Source organism: Semicossyphus pulcher, unplaced genomic scaffold, assembly GCF_022749685.1.
Source record: "Semicossyphus pulcher isolate SPU_LCO1_2020_fin unplaced genomic scaffold, fSemPul1.0.p SCAF_2, whole genome shotgun sequence".
In the NCBI taxonomy this organism is placed as follows: Eukaryota; Metazoa; Chordata; class Actinopteri; order Labriformes; family Labridae; genus Semicossyphus; species Semicossyphus pulcher.
The window spans coordinates 35,183,154-35,204,820 of NW_027211693.1; the positions used below are offsets into that span (position 1 = coordinate 35,183,154).

At 39.1% G+C, this 21,667-nt stretch overlaps 1 protein-coding gene across 2 annotated transcripts in view; it reads left to right on the forward strand.

Moving 5' to 3' along the window:
- Positions 1–21,667, forward strand: part of il1rapl2 (interleukin 1 receptor accessory protein-like 2) — a 375,845-nt gene that overhangs the window by 302,709 nt on the left and 51,469 nt on the right. For both annotated transcript variants that reach the window (XM_069669702.1, XM_069669703.1), the window contains exon 7: positions 19,215–19,289. In XM_069669702.1, coding sequence (XP_069525803.1) covers positions 19,215–19,289 — 75 coding nt within the window. The remainder of the gene's footprint in view (positions 1–19,214; positions 19,290–21,667) is intronic.

The following is a 21,667-nucleotide window of genomic DNA, read 5'->3' on the forward strand; positions in this document are numbered from 1 at the left end:
GCAAGACACTGAACTCCAAATTGCTTTTGAAGATGATGATGATTACAAAGCTCTTCTGCCATCAGTGTGAAAAGGTGAATTTAACATGTAGTATAAAGCGCTTTGAGTGGTCGCAAGACTAGAAAAGTGCTATGTAAGTGCAGTCTGTGTACAATGTAATATTTAAAAGACTGAGTAACTTACAGAGTAACTGACTGACAGTTTCTGTTTCCGGAAACTTTCATTTATCTGATTGTATGTACGTTGATTGAGCCCTCTGCTATCAAATATTGCATCACTTTCTATAACAACGGTTTCTATTGCTCTGTTCTTTAAGTCAGAGCTTGGGATTAAAGAACGTATTTGCCGTTGAGAGGAGTCGCAATTTGAATTCAGAGTTCAACAGATAAGTCTGATTATATTCTGTTGTCCAATTTTCAAAATTAAACACCGGTGCAGGCTACATGTGTCATGTTTATCATAACAGTACTTTTATCATTTAACAATGCAGCACGTAATAAAAGCACGAACGTCAAGGAAAGAAGGACAAATCAACAAGATTTTACCTGACTCACTGTGGTGAGGATAACAACCTAATCCTATATGTTAAAGACTGAGGACCCGATAGTTGACTTTAGGAAGAAACAAGTTGTCCCCCCTTAGGATCAATGGGTCCTCCATGGAGAAGGTGAACAACTTAAAGTACATTTGGGTCAGCATCACAGAGGCCTGACCATTCCGCTTCACACTGTCACGCGAGAATAGCAATGCAGAACCATTCCACCCTCAAGGTTGAGGACATTTTGGAACCCCTCAAATACTTCAGACATTCTACCATGAAGAGCACCTAAACAAGGGAAATCAACGCCAATGTATGGACACAGGTCCAAACAGGACCACAAAGTGAGGCAAAGATTGGTCAGACTGGCTGAATTGAAAATATGCTGTGCTCCACACTGACTAAAGAATAAATAGACCAGGTGCTTTAATACCAAGGCCAGACAAACATGAGGGATCCCATCCGCCAGAATAATTTGTGTTCTCCTCAAGGCAAGCGCTGAGCTGCTTAGAAGAAGCTTCTACCGTCAGGCAAATATAATCTTATATGATTATAAGTATATGATTGATTATACTGATTGATTTATATCAGGTATTGGCTAATTTCCTGTGAATTTATTTACCATATCAATACCTTTTTGGAAATTCATTACAGTAGCATATCTCCATATAGCCTTCAAACTGCCTTGAAAATCAGCCAGTAATGCAAAACACTCCTGTTTGATTGATGAACTCTAGCAGGTGTGTGTAAGCCTTTCCTGTCTCCAGATCTGCCATCACTGCAGTGCACAGAAGAGTAAGCTGTTGTGTTTAGGAGAGTGACTGACAGCAAGCAGCAAACAGCCAGACGGCAGCTGAGATCTGATTCACTGAGATCAACAAACTCTGCCTCTGCTGCTGTAATGTGCACTGTTCCACACTGTCAGAGAGTGACAGCCTTACTAATGGACAGACTGCCTCAATGAATGACCATTTAATTAATTTTTTAAAGGTTTTTCAAGCTTTTCTTACCTTTTTCTTACTGTCTTTCTATCCCTGAGCTACATGTAGCCTTATTTGCCCATAGAAACCACAGTCAGGCTGTTTATTCTGCTGACAGGGTTTAATCATAATGGAAGAGGCTTTTTGGACAAGAGCACTTGATTTTGTTTCTCTATCAAAAGAGGGAGGATGCTTCCATAGAGGAGGTACCCACACAAAGAAATACAAATACATGAGGGTTATTTACATGTATGTACAAAAACACAAACAAACAAACTCATACATACATACATGTGTGTATTTTCCCTTGACAAAGTAGTGTTGACCCCTATTAAAGTGTATAAATAGACAAGCTAAATGTTCAGCATGAAAAACCAAAACCTTAAGGCCAAGATAATTCTCTATTAAGGTGTCATTTTTGAGTCTGCACAGGCAAAGTTTGGCTGAAAAGGAAATATGTGGAATTTGTGAATCTTTGTCGTTCTCATTAACAGTACTCACTAATTCTGGTATATGGATGGAGTTATGGTCTGTTTTACCTCCAACCTTGTCATGTGTCACACTGAAGATGTTGGTTTTTCATTGTGTCTCACTGATGCAAGAAGAAACTTGACTTGAGTCTGCACCTGACCTTATCAAATCTATCATCTTACAAAACATGGCCAACACCACATGTTTTTTGCACACTGGACAGGTCTGTTACATTGCAAGAAGCTTTCAATCTGTCCAGAGCAGGATCACACAGTTAAAAAAGTACTATTCAGCATCTTGAAGAAATTGGCTGCCTGGCCGTGTGTCGGCACATTTTATCCTCTGAAATATTCACAAACTATAGATAACAGTGGATTTTCCTTTATAGCTGTGTTGGTGTCATTGCTATATGAGTAGCATTGTAGGTCTGTCAGTAGGTCAACCAGTCCACTTTGGTCCTGACGTGATAAAAAACATATGGATTGTTATGGCGTTTTTGGTGATAACTACTTAGTTCACTTTGTTCAGTTCTTGGCTCATGTCCAACCTGCAAACATTCTTACCGACCTCAACTCTTCTTCATGTTAAGTGCGTATAAGCAAATGTTAATATGTTATTACAGTTACCTGAGATGGTGCCCATTATGTAATAATTTCTTAACATCATCATGTTTTCATTCATGTTGTGAGCATGCTAGCATTTGTCAGTATAGCACCCAAGAGCAGCTTAAATGTCTTAAGATTCTAATTCTTGTCTAAGCAATGATGATGAGTTTAAATAAACTGAGCTAAATGTATATATATTTTTTAATTTTAAAAAGATATACATGGTCAAGTACAGCTCCGCCCACTGAGTCTTGCGCTGCATCAGAATTCAGAGCACACGGTTACAGTCCATGCACTGCCCCTGAATCACTGCATAGCTCCGGGCTGAACTGGCCTAATAAGCCAGTCACCAACAACCTCTTGGATATTCATCAGCCTCTCCACCACTGGGTCAGCCTCAGTAGTCAGCCTCGACCTTGACTCCAACAAAATATTCAGACAGATTGATTTAAGGGGGAAAATATCTCGCTTTAATGCAGTTTGATCATCAGATTAACTGGTGTGACGACATACAAGTATGTTTGATGGTATCAATATAACAGAAAGGGACCGGGAGATTCAAATGACTAACAAATGCAATCTTATGCTGCACCTTAGCTCGATGGACAAGCCATCATCATCCAATATAATTAATCTGAATCAGAATCAAAAATGTTTTGCTGGGGGGAAATTCAGGCGTTACTGTTCCTCTTATAGAGAGAATCATGAAGAAATATAGTTCAAATAAGAAGATACAGTTTACTTCTCATGTCAGATTGCAGGCCAATGCTTGTTAGCTGATGAGCTTCTCAACCTCTCAGCTAGAGCACATTAAACAGCATATGAATGTACCTGTCTCTTGTTCTATGCACTATCCCAGCATGCAGGGAATGTTCCCATAACATGGGCTGACATTACCTTACACATACACATACAAGTTCTAATTAGGTTTAAGAGAAAACGTTTTAATCTAATATTCAAAGAACGTTTTAAGGATGTTTATCATTTCAAATAAAGTTATTGTAACGTTAAAACTTACACTAAGACCAAAGGTTTTAACTATTCTGAGGATCTTTTCAGGATGTCATTGAGGCCTGGGACGTCAGAACGTGATTGATAAAACGTTCCTTAAATGTGATTTGTTAACAAGTGAACATTCTCACTGCTACTTTCTGGAGATGTTTTCAGAGAACGTTGTACTACTATTAAAAGGAACAGTCTGGGAACCAAAAAAAAACGTCCCGCTCAAAACATTACCAGAACATCGCACGTAACGTTCTCAGAACTTTCTTAGAACGTTCTTAGAACAAACATTTCTAACTGGGATGCCTGACAATTTTGGACCATTTACTTCCGATCTTCTTAATATGTATAACCTTTATTGAATGTAACTGTTTCATGGATGAACTGGCAACATGGATAAAAGAAATACGTTGCCAATCTGGTTAAACTGCCCAATGGAGCATATGGGTGGAGGAGAGAGAAGCCTGATCCACTGCACACCACGATTACACTTGTACTTGTACTATAACACTAGACATGCCTTTATGTTACTTTACCCAATGCAGCACTGCAATGTAAATAACCATGTCAAACTTCAAAATCAAATTCAAAATACTACTACATTTAAACCAGACTACTAACAAGATTAGTTTTAGAAAAGACTGCACATGAAGGTTGGTTATATCTGAGGTGCTAACTTACGGAATGCTTCACTGTGCACCAGTACTATCGGGGTGACATTTATACATACCTACTAAAATCATTACCTGCTCAGGTGACATTGATGTCAGAGAACTATTGTTATCTGCTTTTTTAATAATTTTAAGATAATTCATCAATAATTCAAGTTATTATTATTATGTCTTTATTATTCGGTATTATATATTGTTTTGTTGATATGAGGGCGTTAAATATACATTTATGAGGCTTGGCGTGTATTTTCACGCCAAGCCTCAATAATTGCTTGGTCTTTGTCGACTGTTGTCTAAACTTCACAGTTTTTGTTAGCAGGATTTCGAACATGATAAGTGCATTTGGTGTCTATTGAAGGTAGAAGATCACACACACATATTGGCACTGCTGCGTGCGTGAGCCAGACAGAGACAGACGGGTGCTGTATGCCATATGTTGACTTGGTTAAAAGGTCAGCTCTCTTGTGGTCTCATTATAGTATCCAGGTAGATTTTCAAGTCCTGCTGTTGCAGGTTAAAAAGCCAAGTCCCTGACAGTGTCATTTCACTCACATGTCATTTATATCGGAACATATCATACAGGTATATCAAGCCTCAGTACATTGTGTAACACATACCTTTTAAGTCAAAAAGGACAGACAAGGATACAAAAGGAGGAGTTGAAATAAAGTGTGAGGATGTCTTGTGTTTTTCACTGACAGGATCTATGAAGCGGCCTCTCCAAGTCAGTATGTTTCAACAGTTCAATATACCTCCTTCTTTGGGTAAAACACATACTCAGGAATGAACAAATATGTATCAGGTTTGTCTTTAATTACTGAAATATCATCCGTAACTATGATTTAGTTGTACAAATGATTCATAATAGAGTACTTATCAGAAGGCTACTGAGAATTTCATTCATTCATTAGCTTGACAGAAAGTGCCTGGCTCCCATGAGCTGAGTCTAGTCTGGCAGAGGTAAGCTGTTTTATGGTGCCGTTTAGTTTGGATCTCCACTGGCGGAATTATGAGCTCATGTTGTGCAGCAACAGTCGACAACAGCTGACAGTTTGTCATTATTTTACCAGTATTAAGTTTCTCCTAATACACATTTTAATATCCCAGACGGCATACAGTTTGCAAGCAGACAAGAAGTGTGAACATGATAACACAAAATGAATTCATCCTAAAAAAGGGGAAAAAGACAGTGTTTGGCCAACTTTATGAGCTTAAAACACTATTACAATTCTCAAACATGGTATACATTAGATTTCACATAATTTCACATACAAACTAGAAAGAGGAAGATTGAAGAATGACCATTCTCTGATAGGTCGTGGCTAGATTTGGCCAGAGTGGTGATGAGTTTGGCTCAGTCACACTCCAGTCAGGTTTGGCCAGGCTGCAAAGACCACAGAGACATGGATTGTGAGCCAGTAGCTCCAAAGACTGTGCCTTTGTGCCACTGGTATATTAGGCCATGGCAAAGTTTTACCTCCTCTCCCAGCCAGTAAACTCCAGTCAAACTTTGTGATGGCACATTTACAAGTAAATTCATTTGTGTGAAAGGTAAGACATGAACATGAAGCTTGAAACCCATAACACATGGTAATATATTTGGAAACTGAGTGTCGCATGGAGAAAACAGATACTGTGTGTGAGACTGATAAACAATGTGGTTTTATAGAAGTAAATATTTTTGCACTATTGCTCCTCATTCTGGTTTCTTTGGCACTATTTTTATGTCACATAATGTATTCTCAGGGAAAAATAAAATGCTCCTGCAAACACAGTTGATTGCTGCATGATATCTGCTATATCTGAGAACAGTTCACATAAACGTATGATTCACCCTCTTTGGTCTGGTAACACATGCACACTAAACCACACATGGACACATATAACATGTCAGTGTACAGGCTGTACCATAAGATTGGTTTAATGTAAAGTGATAAAAGGACATACTGTATATTTTAATGTCCTGTGATTATGGCTCTCATATTCTTTACTATGTCTATCATCTGGTAGCAATTTCATGACATAAAACGACATAAAAACTGCACAATAAATTGAAGCATAGCTGCGGGTGGAAAGAACTGTAACAGATGGGTTCACCACTGGGGACTCAGCTCACCACCAACAGCAAGTGGCCAACAGGTCGGTTTAGTACTGTGAGGTAGTGTTTGACATATCCCTATCTGGTTGACCCACTGCAAGCTTTGACAATATATTCATTGCAGTTTGGGAATTTACAAACAGGAATAATCAGGTGTTCAGGTCCTTTTCAACTTGCTTTGATTTTTCAAACTCTGAGGAGACATGCTTAAAGGTTGGATCTGTACCACTATACTAGGCCTCAGAGATCGCTGTAGTGACTCATTGAGCCAAACAATTGGAAGTTCAAGTAGGAGGGGAAATCAAGTCCAATGAATTTATTTTTGCTTTTTGTTGAAGGGCGATGGAGAATATATGTGTTGGCTAAACTAATACAAAATTAAAAGAAAGTAGCACACAAACACACACACACACACATGAACACGCACACACACGAACGCCCAACCCAAGGCGATTTGGCAGGTACATATAAAGAAAATAGTAAAGTGCCTGTACAGATTCAATGTTATTGATTTTGACTATGAAATACAGCTTCCTCCTCCATCCAATCCCAATACTTTTGTTACTTTTAAATCAAAACTTAACCTTTGACCTCTTTTCTTGTCAATATTGAGAGGTTAACCTGTTTAACTGTTTCAGTACACATCCATTCATTTTCACAAATTGCTTTTAGCATTGGTTCTGCAGTGCTGATTTCAGTCTTTACATAGTAAATACACACTTTTAATGAATGGTACCTATACATCAACAGCGGTAAATACAGCTCCATCCACTTGGACAGAGGTCAAATCTTTTAAGTACCAAGGCAAGGCTTCAATATTATTTACATCAGGGGTAAAATAGAAATTGCAAACATGTCTGTAAAGGTTCTCAGTCATCCAGCTCATTAATTCTTGGTAATTCAAAGCTTAATCCAAAAAGCAACTGGATTGGTTGAAGTTCTTGAAGTTGTTCGCCTCTCATCCGAAAGGTTTCTTCAGAACCTCAGTAAGAGGTTAGTTAAGGCCACAAATTGTAAAAGGTTGCAAACATGTCTTTCTCCAAAAAGAGCATTTAAACCAGGCATCAAGTTTGTTTTCTGTAAAGTGTCTCGAGATAGCTGTGGTTATGATTTGGCGCTGTACAAATGAAACTTGATTTGATCTGATTTGAATGGACTGATAAAAAATAAGAATAATTGAGAGGTAAAGAGAGAGAAGAGGTGTTTCCTTTTATGAAGCAAATGACGAGCTGTCCTTCAAGGAAATGAAAAGATTTAAAAGATGGTTTGGGCAGAAATGATGAGGGTGGTGTTTAAATGTATCGTTTAATGACCAAGCATGACCCCAGTCCTGACAGGAGTTGAATTGTGTGATTTGTGTGTGTATGTGTGTGTGTGTGTGTGTGTGTGTGTGTGTGTGTGTGTGTGTGTGTGTGCGTGTGTGTGTGTGTGTGTGTGTGTGTGTGTGTGTGTGTGGGAGTGAATGAGAAGGGTCTAGACAGTTACAGAGTTCAGTTACTCTCTCTCTCTCACTCTGTGTGTGTGTCTTTAATGTCTATGTGTATAAGCGAAAAATGTATTAATGATGGCAGACAGTGACAGTGCATTGACTGATGAAGGAAGGAACAAGCTCATTATTAAAGGTCTTATCACCTCTCAGCAGATGCAGTTACACGCACACATGCGCGCGCACACGCACACACACACACACACACACACACACACACACCTCACTTCTTGCTCAATGTCATGTATGCATTTGTCATATTAATCAACATTTTGGCACATATTCACCTTTTTTTTAAAGTTTTTAAAAGGATGTGTATAAGGTCAAACTTGAAGCTGAAGCACCAAAAGCTCACTCACTGTTCCTTTTTATAGACATCTATGCAGACCTTTGCACATAATGCAAATGGTCATAGGTTTGAAAAAATAACTGCACTGTAGCAGTAAAGTTGAGGAAGTGCAGTAAATTAATGTATTTCAGTTTCAGCAATGACATTACAGACAAACATGCTATATACATTTTGTTCATAAATATCAAACAACATCAGGGGAAAATCAAAGAAAAGAGATATCATAGTAAAGAAACATGAAGAAGAAAGACAGACATCATTGCCAGATCATATAAATCACTGGTTTAGCCCAATGACTGTATATATAGATGGACGACGCGTCTCCATATGCTCCCATTGTATGAAAGTGATGCCAAAATAGCCCCTGTGATAGGCGCTGCCATCTTACAATGGTGACGTCATATGGAGCCAGAGACTGCGCAGTTGAGATCGGCGGTTGAAGCGGCCGTAGCCACTTCTGCTAACCCAAACACACACTTAACTTACCGGAAAAAAGCAAGGATCCTGCACGCCAGCGTGTTTAACAGCAGAACGTCTCCTCTCACCGTTCGTCCTCCACTCTGCTAATCCGGAACAGATCGGCTGCAGGAGCCGTATTTGTCAACAGAGCTGTCAATCATCATTTTGACAGCATCAAATAACTAATTAAAAATAAACTTGTCAGAAAAATGAACACTTGGACATAAACCAACATGATAAGAACTAACTATAATGACAGAAACCATGTTTTATTTTATAGTTTGATTCATGTCCCATCTGTTAACATGGAGGAGGTGGGCTTTATGACCTATACTGCTGCCAGTCAGCAGGGGGCACTACAGAGGTTTTGGCTTCACTTTTAGGGAGCTGTCTTGTCAGCCATCTTTTTATACAGTCTATGGTTTAGCCTAATAATAGTATCTTAATATTTGTGTAATGATAGATAATTCTGGTTTACTGTGTGTTATTTTTGAGATGTCAAACTAAAGAAAGTGCACCAGCGAGCAGGTCCTCTACATTCTTCCCTTTTCAAAATGACCTGTGATCAGACCCACCACAGCTGTGTTGTCAACCAACTTGATGGTGCTAAAATAAAACGTGCTACACTATCATGTAAGTGCAGGGGGCCCAAAGCGAAGCCCTGGGGTGCCAGAGATATGTTAGCCCCCGTCCTTGACTGGGGTCCGCCTGTCAGGAAATCAAGGATCAACATGCACAGTGTGTTGTTTAATCTCAGGTCCTTGAGCTTTGTGAAGAGCCTGGAGGGAACAATTGTATTAGACAGTATGGTCATTAAATAGCTCCCTTTCTTGTCCCAGTGTAAATAGAGTTGTGATTGTAGTGACTGTTAAAGGATGATGGTGAAAATGACCGTGATGACCATCGCGAACAACTTTATTCATATGGAATGAGAAAAAAATCCCCACAAACATTCTGTGAGTGTTTTGTGTGTCTGTTGGACAGTAATTTAAGAACGTATTTCAAAGTAAATGCATTTCTAGCCACTCCAGTGTCTTGACAATTTCACCTGCTCAAAGTGAGCCTCTGAGAGGGACAGAGAGCTACTATAGCCTACAGATAGCAGAAAGATAATTAGCCAAATCTCCATGGGTGGTTGAGCTGCCCTAAGCCCCTACTCTGGAAATAGTGTGTGTTCCCATCCATGCTGTCGGTGAGACCAGCGGCAGTTAGGTACGAGTCCCTTAACTGATTTAAATCAACTAATTAGAATCACTAACTATACACTCTCATACACACTCACACAATGAGTTGGAGGTGCCTTATGGATGGAGTTGGTCTGGATTGTATCAGCTCTCTGTTAATATGGGTCCATGATTTGTTTTTTGAACAGTTTTCTGATGTCACATTAAATGTGCATATTGGGTTTTTTTTAGATGGTCGCAGGGAGATCTCTGGCGTTGTGTGTGATGGATTTTTCTTTGTAACCACCTCCTGTATAGCAGGCACCGTTTGCCATTTCTGTCTGATGAAGTTAGTTTTAAATCAAAGTGCACATTTTATGACTCTGTTGCAGAACCTGTTACTTTTATTCTACTCATGGGTTGATGAAAATGAAAAGCCAGCCACATCTAATAGACAGTTCACCTCTGGTTTCAAGTGGCTCTGTTCTTTTCTCATCCTATTATACAATACTCTGAGGAACACTGTTTAGATAGGTAGGCTTAAATTAAAACAATAATTCTTAGAGCTGTAACACTTTCGGTTTCTAACATTTCAGCCTCAGAGACAACAATCTACTTGAGGCACAGATATTAGTGGAGAACACGTTGCCAATACTTTCCGGACGTATAAGGAAATGAGTCTCATGATAACAATTTTTCTCAGGATTAAAAGATTTATCAGATCCCTTTTCTTGATTTTACTTAAGTTTCATGTATGCTGTCATACTGTAGCTCAGCTTAAACTAAATACATGTCCAGGAGGTAGTTTGTGTACACGACTTTGTTATATGCTACTATATTGTGTCAAAACCTTTAAAACACTTTACAGTACAGCACAGTGTGCCTTTAACTTGCCTGCCTGGTTTATGTCACATCCAAGCTCATCAGGTGTTGTTCTTCTTCAACCTACTCTCCTCCCTGCTGAGCCCTTCATTTTTAATTTATGTCTTTAATCATACAGCTCTATATGCAGAGTTACAGTAAGGGTGCTTGTTTCCTCCATCAGGATGTCCCTCCAGTGTGGCACTGCTCCGGAGCAGATGGTAACAGTGCAAATCATTTACAATAAATACATCCGTGTGTGTGTGTGTGTGTGTGTGTGTGTGTGTGTGTGTGTGTGCCTAAAAAGAGAGGTGTACTTTGGTTTAATGTTTCCCCCACCTCAGCACTTGCATCAGGGTCACATTAAAGCCCATCGATCTCAAACACACTTGCTTTCCACAGTGTTGCTACACTCAGGCCTCGGGCTCTGGCTCTCTCAAAATAATTTTCTTTGCATCAGAAATAGGCCCTTGCATATTTCAAACAACACCAGATCATCATAATGACATTACCATGAAGCTGCACTTGCATCATCTTTGCTATGATTCAGCTTTCTGTTTCCACATTGTAATCCCAAATCATTCACCCTGCACAGTTTCTTAGCAGATGCTGAAATAATGAAAAAATTCAGCGTAAACTCTGGTTTGCAAAAGCTTTTTATTTACATATTTCTACATCCCATGAATAAAATTACACGTTTTTGACGTTTCTGTTGTGTGCTTGCCATAATAAGAACTGATACCTAAACACAGAAATGTGTCAGGTTGTCATTATGCAGAAAGCGAGGCGGTGAATTGAACAAACATAAGGGACATATGTTATTTATAAAGGGAAACAACTGTCTCCAGGTGACTCATAACTTAATAACAATGTATTACACCATAGAGATAAATGTTAATATGTAACCCATATGTATACTATTAGATAGATAGGGACATAAAAATGCATGCATGCAGACACATAAGGAAATGCACTCTTATTTATACATATTTCCTCAATCCCACACAAACTCATTTGCATATCTTTAGGTACATTCTGTTGGCATGCATTCATTCCATAACTCAGAGCACATGTGCAGGCCCACTCAGCATACCCACTCATGAACACAAGGAAAACACAATCCTCCAATAGTGTTCTTAATCACACATTTACTCCTCATCTATCTGAGGACATGAAGTACTAAAACATGTAGCAATGGTGACAAGGCGCTAACTGGCTTGATGGTGGAAAAGTAAAAGTTTTTTTTTAAATCATAAAAAATGTCCAATATTATAGTGCAACTGTCTTCTCTCTCTTATTCTCTTTTGGTTTCAGGGTTTCGACTTTATGAAGGCACAAAGCACAAATAGTTGGAAAATGGAGTTATAGAAAAAAGAGAAATAAAGAGGTTAAAAGGTAGAAGATGTGAGAGATACAGAACAAAATTCACTATAGAATCAGACCAATGACATTATTTTAGTTTCACTCAGGATTTAATAAGCCTAGATGTATCAGAACGACACATGAATGTCCTCCAGTGATCTGCTCTGCTCTGTTTCTCATTACCCCAAAAGGTCAAATTAATTTGATATACAGAAAATAGTATCTGATTATAAACACTTAACAGCCAAACTTTTTTTCTTTTAGGATGTACTACTAATGTGAGGTATGTATGCTTCCATTGTAAAGGGAAACGTACTATTTCACACAACTACGTTTCCTAATGAAGTTAAGTTTCAAAAATACAAATAAATAGCACTATTACATTAGCTAGCACCTCATACTCTTTTATATTCAATTTAAAAAGTGCCTTTTAGTTCAATTAGTTCATTAGTTCAACTTTTCATCTGTTAATGAAGCAATTTGTGCTATCGACACAAGGTTTATATTAGATTTTTGTACATATTTTTACATTAAACATTGTAGCCTGTTCATAACCACATGGCACTGTAAAGCCATGGTCGAATGCAGGAAAGAAGACAACTAAGTGGAAAAGAAATAAATAACAATGCAGTTATTCGTTTAACACCACATTTAAGACCACAAAAATGCACACATTGCTCTCTTATGAGAAACAACAAATGTGGACGTATTTTGTTGTGATGAAAACTTCATGTTTCCTTGTATGCTGTGGTTTAAAAGTGCTGTTTTGCATTGTCCAGCATGCTGCACAGTTGTCACGGTGTTGAAACAGAGCCACAGTACTTACATCCTCTCGCCTGAGTACACAGCTGTTTACTCATTTTGTCTTTCAAGTGAGATTAAGTTACTCTCCCCCTGTGACAAAATAACAAGTCTCGAGTGTCGAAGGTCAGATGAGACAGAAATTATTTAGTAGTTTAACTGGACAGAAAGCCGCAAAGGTCAAAATGAAGGGATCCCTAAAATACTGAGGTCATTCCATTTCCAGAACAGAACATGGCCACAGAGCAGCAATCATTAGCGCCAAGCTGAGAAAATGGCAATAATACATTTTTTTAAATATTAAAAAATGTCCTCTTGTGTTCTACTTTAAGGAAAGTTCCCATGATGTGATCTTAATGTCATCAGATTTCAAGACAGAAAAGAAAAGGGGGTCATATGTGGTTTAACAGAGAAACACTTTGTTCACTCCATCTGTAGAGATAAAGATATTTAATCTACTTCTCAAAATCACAGAAAATCAAGGTAAATGACTTTAAAACTTTCTGGGGTTAATTGCTCATTACACAGGTTCATATTTCATGACATGTACACACACACACACACACACACACACACACACTCACACACAGAAACACACTGAGACACATCTTTAAATTCTGGAAATGCCAGATGCATCCCCTGTAATGACTGCAGTAGGAAATAAGCACTAAAACAAACACTGACTACCCTTTGAACAGCCTTTCTAGTGATTATTGCTCTGTCTGACCTAATGTGCTCGACTGCACCGTATTACCTAACTGGACAACATGTGGGTCTTTAGCTGGATTTTCCACTTTGTTCACCAGCTAGAGGCAAACTTTGTCGGTCTGCCCTTTTAAGCACGGCAAACCTGTGCTCGGTGCAGCTGGAAACAACACTGATAAGAGCTAAAACATGCTAAACAGTGACAGTACATTCATTTGCAAATTGGGTCATACCAGTCATTTTTGGATTTACACACTTTTCACCTGCTGTGAATTAATTTCTTCAGGGACGTAACAAGTAAAATAAACAAATGCCTTTGACCTAATGGCACCTTCTCCACGTGCATGCAGACGTAGGCATAGAAACACATTTTCACAACAACTGTCAATTTTAAGGCAGTCAAGAGTCATGAAATGTTCAGAGATCTCAAATACATTTGCATGTGTGTCTCTCTTAAGCAACGAGCTAAGTAAACAGCTACCTGATCATAATCATATATTCATCACACACCCTTTGATATTCAAATCTTTATTCAGGTAACAAGAGTTGGCTTGTGTGAATTAATGGCATATGGTGTTGGTGCATCAGGAAAATATTTGTTCATTTTGTTTGTAATTTCCCACAAGTGGTGAGTTGTTAAATGTGTCCAAATAAAAGGTCCAAATATGCAAAATAATGTTTTGGGAAATGTTCGTTATAGTGTTCCTCGCTGATGTGGGGCTTATAGGGCTCAGTGGCTCAGATGTAGAGCGGGTTGTCTTAGAAATTTGTAGATTGGTGGTTCAGTCCCCAGCTCCTGCAGTCTGCATGTCAAAGTGTTCTTGGGCAAGACACTGAACCCCAAATTGCTCCCTAAGGCATAGCCATCGGTGTGTGTATGTGTTTACATCAGTATTGTCGGGCGCTTTGTATAGCAGCCTCTGCCAACAGTTTATGATGATAAAGCACTTTGAGTGGTCAGAAGACTACAAAAGTGTTATATACGTGAGTCCTGTACCATTGACCTTGTACTATATGAAAAACAACATATTAATAAAGGGGTAATGCACACGTCTGATATAGTATAATCCTTTAGCTTTGTCACTTGATAAAGACGTAGAAGTGGGTATAGAGACACACTGTACCAGTAATTAATCACCACTGACTTACTGTGCCGCCTTCCCACTTGGCAACACTCAAGTTCATAATGAGTCCCCAAAATTCTAGGCAGCTGCAGGTGCAAATTAAATACCTGAACACCCAACACACACACACGTTATTTATGATCTGTTTTGAAAGTAGAGCAGAAAAAACATTAAACTGTGACTGATAGACAAAACCAAAAATGGGTGAATTTACACATTCCAACATCCAGTGTATATAGTTTCACTACTCCGTTCAAACCATTAATAATCGTTCACCTTTGATCTGGAAAGCAACAACTACTATAGGGGAATTAGAGAGGGATTTAAGGAAGGTATAGGATGGGTATAGAGGACACAACAGGAGAGGAGCTGGTCTAGGTGAAGGGTTGTCTCATTAATCTCAGAAGGGTGCAGTGGTCCCTTTAGAATGCAAATTAAACTATCCATCTTATCAGAAAAACAGGGAGAGGGGTAGAGTGATGGAGGGATTGACAGGGTTATTGGGGCAAGAAGCTGAACAACGACTTGTGAAAAAAAGAAAAACGTTCTCTGAAGAATGTTTATTTACTTTGAAAGACAATCCAGACCAACACGAACACTTCCATCTGACAGTTAAACTTTAAAAGGATCATATTTACATCTGAAAGAACAAAAACAGATGATTATATCAAATGATCACAATTACAGTACAAAAGGATCATGTTTAGCGACTAGTTTATATAATTTACAAATTATAATCTTAGTTTAGCATGTAACACCAAAATCTAAATTTGACCTGATAATGGCTCTATAAACAAATTCAGTTCAGCCATTCTAACTGGGGGGCAAGCTGTAACAGTTTATACTGTACTACATTTTACAGGAGTTGTAAAAGCTTTTTACTGAAAACAACTAATGTTAAGGAACTGCCAAAGTCAAGATGATTTTTGGATGGGTGCCAACAAATCCATGATGTGAGTGTTAGGTTGTTTTAATCTGAATGAAGGCTGTGGGCCAGCTGACAGACCAAGTCAGTGTTTTAGAGAAAGTTGAGATGCTGTACTGATGCATACCATCATGGGGCTGCTGTGGCTCAGTGGTAGAGTCGGTCGTCTTTCAGTCGGAAGGTCAGTGGTTCGATCCCCAGCTCACGCAGTCTACATGTCGAAGTGTCCTTGGGCAAGATACTGAACCCCTCCAGTGTGTGTGAATGTGTGAATGTGACATGTAGTGTAAAAGCAGCTTTGAGTGGTCGCAAAGACATCATCTTCACTGCTCCCTGTAGGTCATGTTTCTTATTAAATCTACATCATTTATTTATTTATTTATTATTTACTAACCACACATCTTCCCGGGAGTTCTTGTGCTCCCCTGTCTTGAAGGTTCCTGAGGATCGTTGCTGCAGACCACCTGCTGCTGTGGACCTGCTCGACTGCAACGACTACTAACATCAGCCTTCCCCATAGTATCATTATTGTTGCTGCTAATGCTAATAGTAGACCTGTTGACTTCAACTGTTACAATTACGATTACCTCAGCCTTTATCATTACTCTGCTTCTCTCGCTAATTTATTTATTTATTTATTTAGCCAATCTTCACCCTAGTCTACCACTATTATTGGCATTGTAACCATAAGTATGTGTCTGTTGTTGTTCATGTAACAAGGACATATGTTGTTGTGGTAACAAGAACATATGTTGTTGTTGCTCTCTTTGCCTGTCTCTATCCTGCATCTCCTTCTATCCCATTCTCGGCCCATCCAGTCGAGGCAGATGGCTGTTCAACATGAGTCTGGTTCTGCTCGAGGTTTCTGCCTGTTAAAAGGAAGTTTTTCTGCCAATGTGCAGAATATTGTTAAGTGCTACTCATGGTGATTCATGTTGGGCCTCTCTTTAAATAACATAACAAAGAGTCGGTCTAGACCTGCTCTTTCTGTAAAGTGTCTCGAGATAACTCTGGTTATGATTTGGCGTTATACAAATAAAATTTGATTGATTATGAATATTATATGATATGTGTTATGATGATTATATGATCAAGGAAATGTCCGAGAGCAAAAATGACACTTGACACACACACATACTGGAACACATAAGAGGGTCATCAGAAGCTTGGAGGTGGTGAGAGAAAGTGCAGCAGAGAGCATTGGTGGTCGAAGTCCACTGAGGTGAAACTAGATGAGCATCGCAGTTGAAGGTAGTCACTCAGTCAACCTGTGTGTCTCTGAAGTGGAACATAAGGAAATCACCTCGCCTCTCGTTGATTTGGCGCTCTGAAGCTTCACAGCAGTGAATAATTGGAAGAGCTAAGGGCCTTACAAACAGTGTAATGTGAAGCTCTGCTATTTTTCAGGCTAATCCGAATGTCAGGCTTAACTTTTCATGTTCACAGTTGTCAGTTCTACACACACAGACAGACACACACACACACAGACGCACACACACACACACACACTCACACACACACACACATGGGTTGCCCTTTTCCCCTGCGGGGATTAATGAATGAAGTATTTCTGATTCTGAATCAGAAGGTTGTCAGTTCGATCCGATGCTCCTCCAGCCTTCATACCAAAGAATCCTTGGTTAAGTTACGGAACCCCAAAATGAATGTGAAACTTAGCTGAGTGGTTTTGCAAGGCACTACTTTAGTGTATGAATGTGTGTAGGAAAGGGCCAAAATGTAAAAGCTTGAGTGGTATGAAGACTAGAATGGAGCTATACAAGTACAGTGCAAGGTTTACAATTTACCATTTACCCACACGCTGATGTATGTACACTTTGTCAAATAATCTTATCCAGCTGAAGAAGTGCTGCTACTTTTAAATAAAGCTGTTTTCTTGTCGAAGGAGGGAAGCCACTGGGCTTTCTTCGGGCACACTCTCACCGAGACAAGGATTTAGTTTAAAATGCCTTTATTGAATCAGGGCATCTCTCGTAAAAAACCTCAATATTACAGGAGTAAACGCTGAGTGGTTTCCACGCTCATCGGGTCTTCCTCAGGGCGTGACTAGGAAGAGTCATGAAACAGAATGTTAGGTGAGGTTCACTGATATATTGTCAAGTGGCCTGGAGGCTCAACTACACCAGCATATGAATAAATACATTAAATATTAATTGATTACAATGAAAAAGCATTACCATACATATTTAACATGAACAGTACGTATTCATAAATATTAGATATAAGTAAACATCATTAAAAACAAGTGTTGCCATAAATAATCAGTAGGAAAAATCTGTTCAGCATGTTAAATACACGTACCACACTTGATATTGTAATCACAAACACATTAAATGTATATAATTAAAAAAATCCCTGATATTGTAAACAAACAGTTTTAAATAAATACAAAAGGGGGAGTTGTGAGGACCTGGACATTTCATAGAAAAGGCCTAAAGTCGATCTCTTCATTAAGGTCCAGTTAATCATAGCATCAAATGTAAAAATCCAATAGGTCTCTCGCTGAAGTCATTTACTGAGACGGTCACCACATGTGATGGATTGTTCCACCTGCTTGATCCCTTCCACTTTCAATAGGCTGTCGTTGCTGTGGTGGCAGTTTTGAAAATGGCGTGCCATGGGATAGCCCTCACTGTGAGTTCTCATGGCGTATTTATGTTTGCCACTCTGTCTTTATGGTGCCTCGTGGTACGTCCTCTGTAAAAACATTCACATGGGCAGGTGAGGCGGTAAACTACAAATGTGGAGTTACAGTTTATGAATTGTTTATTTTCATGTACCACCCTGTCTTAAGGTCAACAAATTCCTTATGTTGTTTAATGTTGGAGCAGTGATTACACGTAGATTGCAAGCATGTAAAAGTCCTGACAGCTCTCTTGAGCCAGTGGGTCTCCCTCCTCGCTGGAAGATAGCTGTTAGTTAAAGTATTAGTAGTAGTATAAGTTTGTCCTTTATAATCAAAGTTTGGTGGGTGTTTGGAACATCTTCTTTAAGGAAGGGTCGCTCCTTAAGATGTCCAAATTAAACACAATAATCTTCCTAATATTCTGAGCCTGTTTACTATAACGTTCAACCACATGTATACCTGAAGCCTCTTTTTTCTGTTTATTCGATTGTTTCAGGAGGTGATGACGTCTGATGGAGGCTGCCTTACCTTTTGTATGACCTGTCCGAGAAACGTTTAGTCATATGCTGTGACTGTGTATGAAAATCTGAATCATCGCAGATCCTTCTTATCCTTTGGACTTGTCCATATGGAATATTGTCTTTAATATGTTAAGGATGAAAGGAGCCATAGTGCAACAGAGAATTTCAAAGATGCTTTCTTATGGCGCCCCTACTTTTCTTTTCAAGGTGTAAGGCATCCCTTATTTCTTTATTCAAGCCATCAATAAATACTAGTAGTTGAATTTTTTCAAATGAATGTGTGTATGAATTGAGAACCAGAGCTGATGGGGTTTGTTTTACCGTTGTCTTTGAGCGATGGTAAACCTGTTATATGATACTGTATGTGGCCGCCAGGTGAAAGCTTGTTGTTTCAAATGCTCACACACCCCTGACAATCAACCTTCCCTCTGCTTCTCTTTGTCTTTCAGCTCTTCAGACAACTCAGCCTCCCAAGGTCCTTTTTCCTCTGGAGAGACAAGACACAGTGATAGAAATCACCCCTGGTAAGGACAAACACAGTGTCTCTATTTCTTAATTCTTACCATGTGTAAAGGGTTTGATTACTTTGCTTTAAGCTCTTTTTTTTCTGTACAGTTAAGCGGTTGGATTTGATCGCTCTAGGTGCCCTCAGACAGCAACAATATGTTTTTTCCCCTTTAATTGAAAAAATGTAACGCCGACAATAATTTTGTTCTCCATTTCTGATACTTCATATATTAGTAAAATCTCCATGCTGCTTTGCTTTTGTGGAAAATTGTCTTTTTCAAGTAGCACAACAATACAAATAAAAATATGACTAATGTAGATTTTGCCTTTTCCACATGCTCATATTGTTTGCATTGCCTGGCTCAAAGTTCAGATCTGCTTGCATTTTGCATTGACTCTGCGTGTAAAAAGTAGCTTTGCATGTGTGAACACATTATTCCAGCAGAAATGGCTTTTGTAGATGTTTGTTTCTATTACTACCAGCATCAGAAAGTTCAGTTTCTGATATTGTTTGAGCTGTGTGGCACCCATTTAACAGTCCTTTTTGTTGACTGATGTCAAATGGTTGGTTACATTTCTATACTTTTGTACTGATGGCTTAAATGAAAACTGTTTTATGGGGCCAGTGGGCATTACCTGCAATCCTGACTGTGTAAGCAGAAGCACCTCTGCCTGTTGTTTATATGGTCTTGATAATGATAGTTTAGTGAACCCAACTTGGATCCCTTTTGAGGTCTGGTTCAGCAACAGTACAGTGGCCCTGAAGCTGGTGGGGACTTGGTGTCTGAGGTCAGACAGTTGAACGATAGTGCCCCATTTGAACACGCTCTGCAGGCCTCCTGCTCTTTATCAGTCTGCGCTCTAGCCATTTCTGTCCTGCTGCACTGTTGTTCTTTTATCTCTTCTAGTCAGCCATTAACAGTGACTTATAAGCTGATATGTCCTCAATCCAATTTACTTTGTGTTAAAACATTTACAGAGCCAACACAGAAGTCACTACAGCGCTGTCTTATCTACTGATGAGAACTGGCAGAAAAAAATCTGACGTTTCAAATTTAGTCATTTCCCTTCACTGGGTGATTTTCAGATCGACAGTAGCAGCTGTATGGATTGGCAACTTCAACATGAACCTCAAACCTGTCATTTTAGCACTGTTGGAACACATATGACAGCAGGGAATTTTAACATTTAAAGGCTCTTATTATGTTTTGCTTGTGTACTAAATAGTCTGAGTTGTTTTCTGGTGCATCTGGCCTCCTTGCCAGCTGTGTGTGTGTGCGTGTGTTACAGCGCATTGAGCATGCTGGGTGTGTGTGTCCTGCTGTTCAGCGGTCTCTCTGACAATGTTAGTACTGCAGGCTGAAACTGTGTGTGGATGTGTGTATGAGTGTATGTGTTTGTGTGTTTCCATTAACTCCAGATTGATGTAGCTACAAATAGGCCCTAAGGCCTCTGTACACTGATTGCAGCAGGGACACCTTTTAATGGGCACCGCAATCCCCCCTCCAAGCACACACACATCAACGTCTACAGCAATGCAACTGCACAGTACAGTAGACACACGGTACACTGTCTCTCTCCGACACAGTGTGACCCGCGGTGCATTTTTAATTATCATCTTGTTTTAACCTGAGGGAGATTTACATCAGCAACCACAGTTATGTAGTTTCCTCATCACCACCCCCACCCCAACCCCCCTCTTCTTCCTCTCTGCATTCATTACAGTCATTTTTCATTTTCCGTCTCATCTTCATCCCTTTATCATTATTTCTTTGTTGACTGTTGGCTCTTTTGCATTCGTTTTCTGTCCTTTTACTTTTCTCATTTTATTCTTTTCTTTCTTGCCAACCCATATATTTCCTCCCTTCCTCTGTGATTCTCATTATTCTATAATGCTGTGGGTTATAAACACTATTCATTATGCTTATTGTTATTATACTGATGTGGGCTACTGGCATGGACGGACAAAAGAAAAGTATAATTAAAGATTGGTTCATGATAAAGAAGTATAAAGGAATAAGAAAAATACCATTCTGAAATTAAGAGGTACTGTGCTTTAGGTGTTTTGTATGCATCCCCTGATAAATTCAGCCTTTAAAAGCCTGCTTTGTGAAGGTGTGTAATTTGCATTCAGTGCTATCAGTACCATTAGCAGCTTAGAAAGTCTGAAAATGGCTCAGAGTAAATACATTATCTGAATGTGTGGAGTGAAAAAAGGTGATAAGTAATTGACGTTTTTTGAATAATCCACAAAAGAAAACATTAACTAGTTTATTCTGTTCAAAAATCAGAGACTCATTGGTCACAGCTTAAACAATGAATACCAATGTTTTCTTAGTGTGAGCCAAAAGAATAGAACAGACAGAGCTGATCGATGAACTCAGCCTGAGAGGGA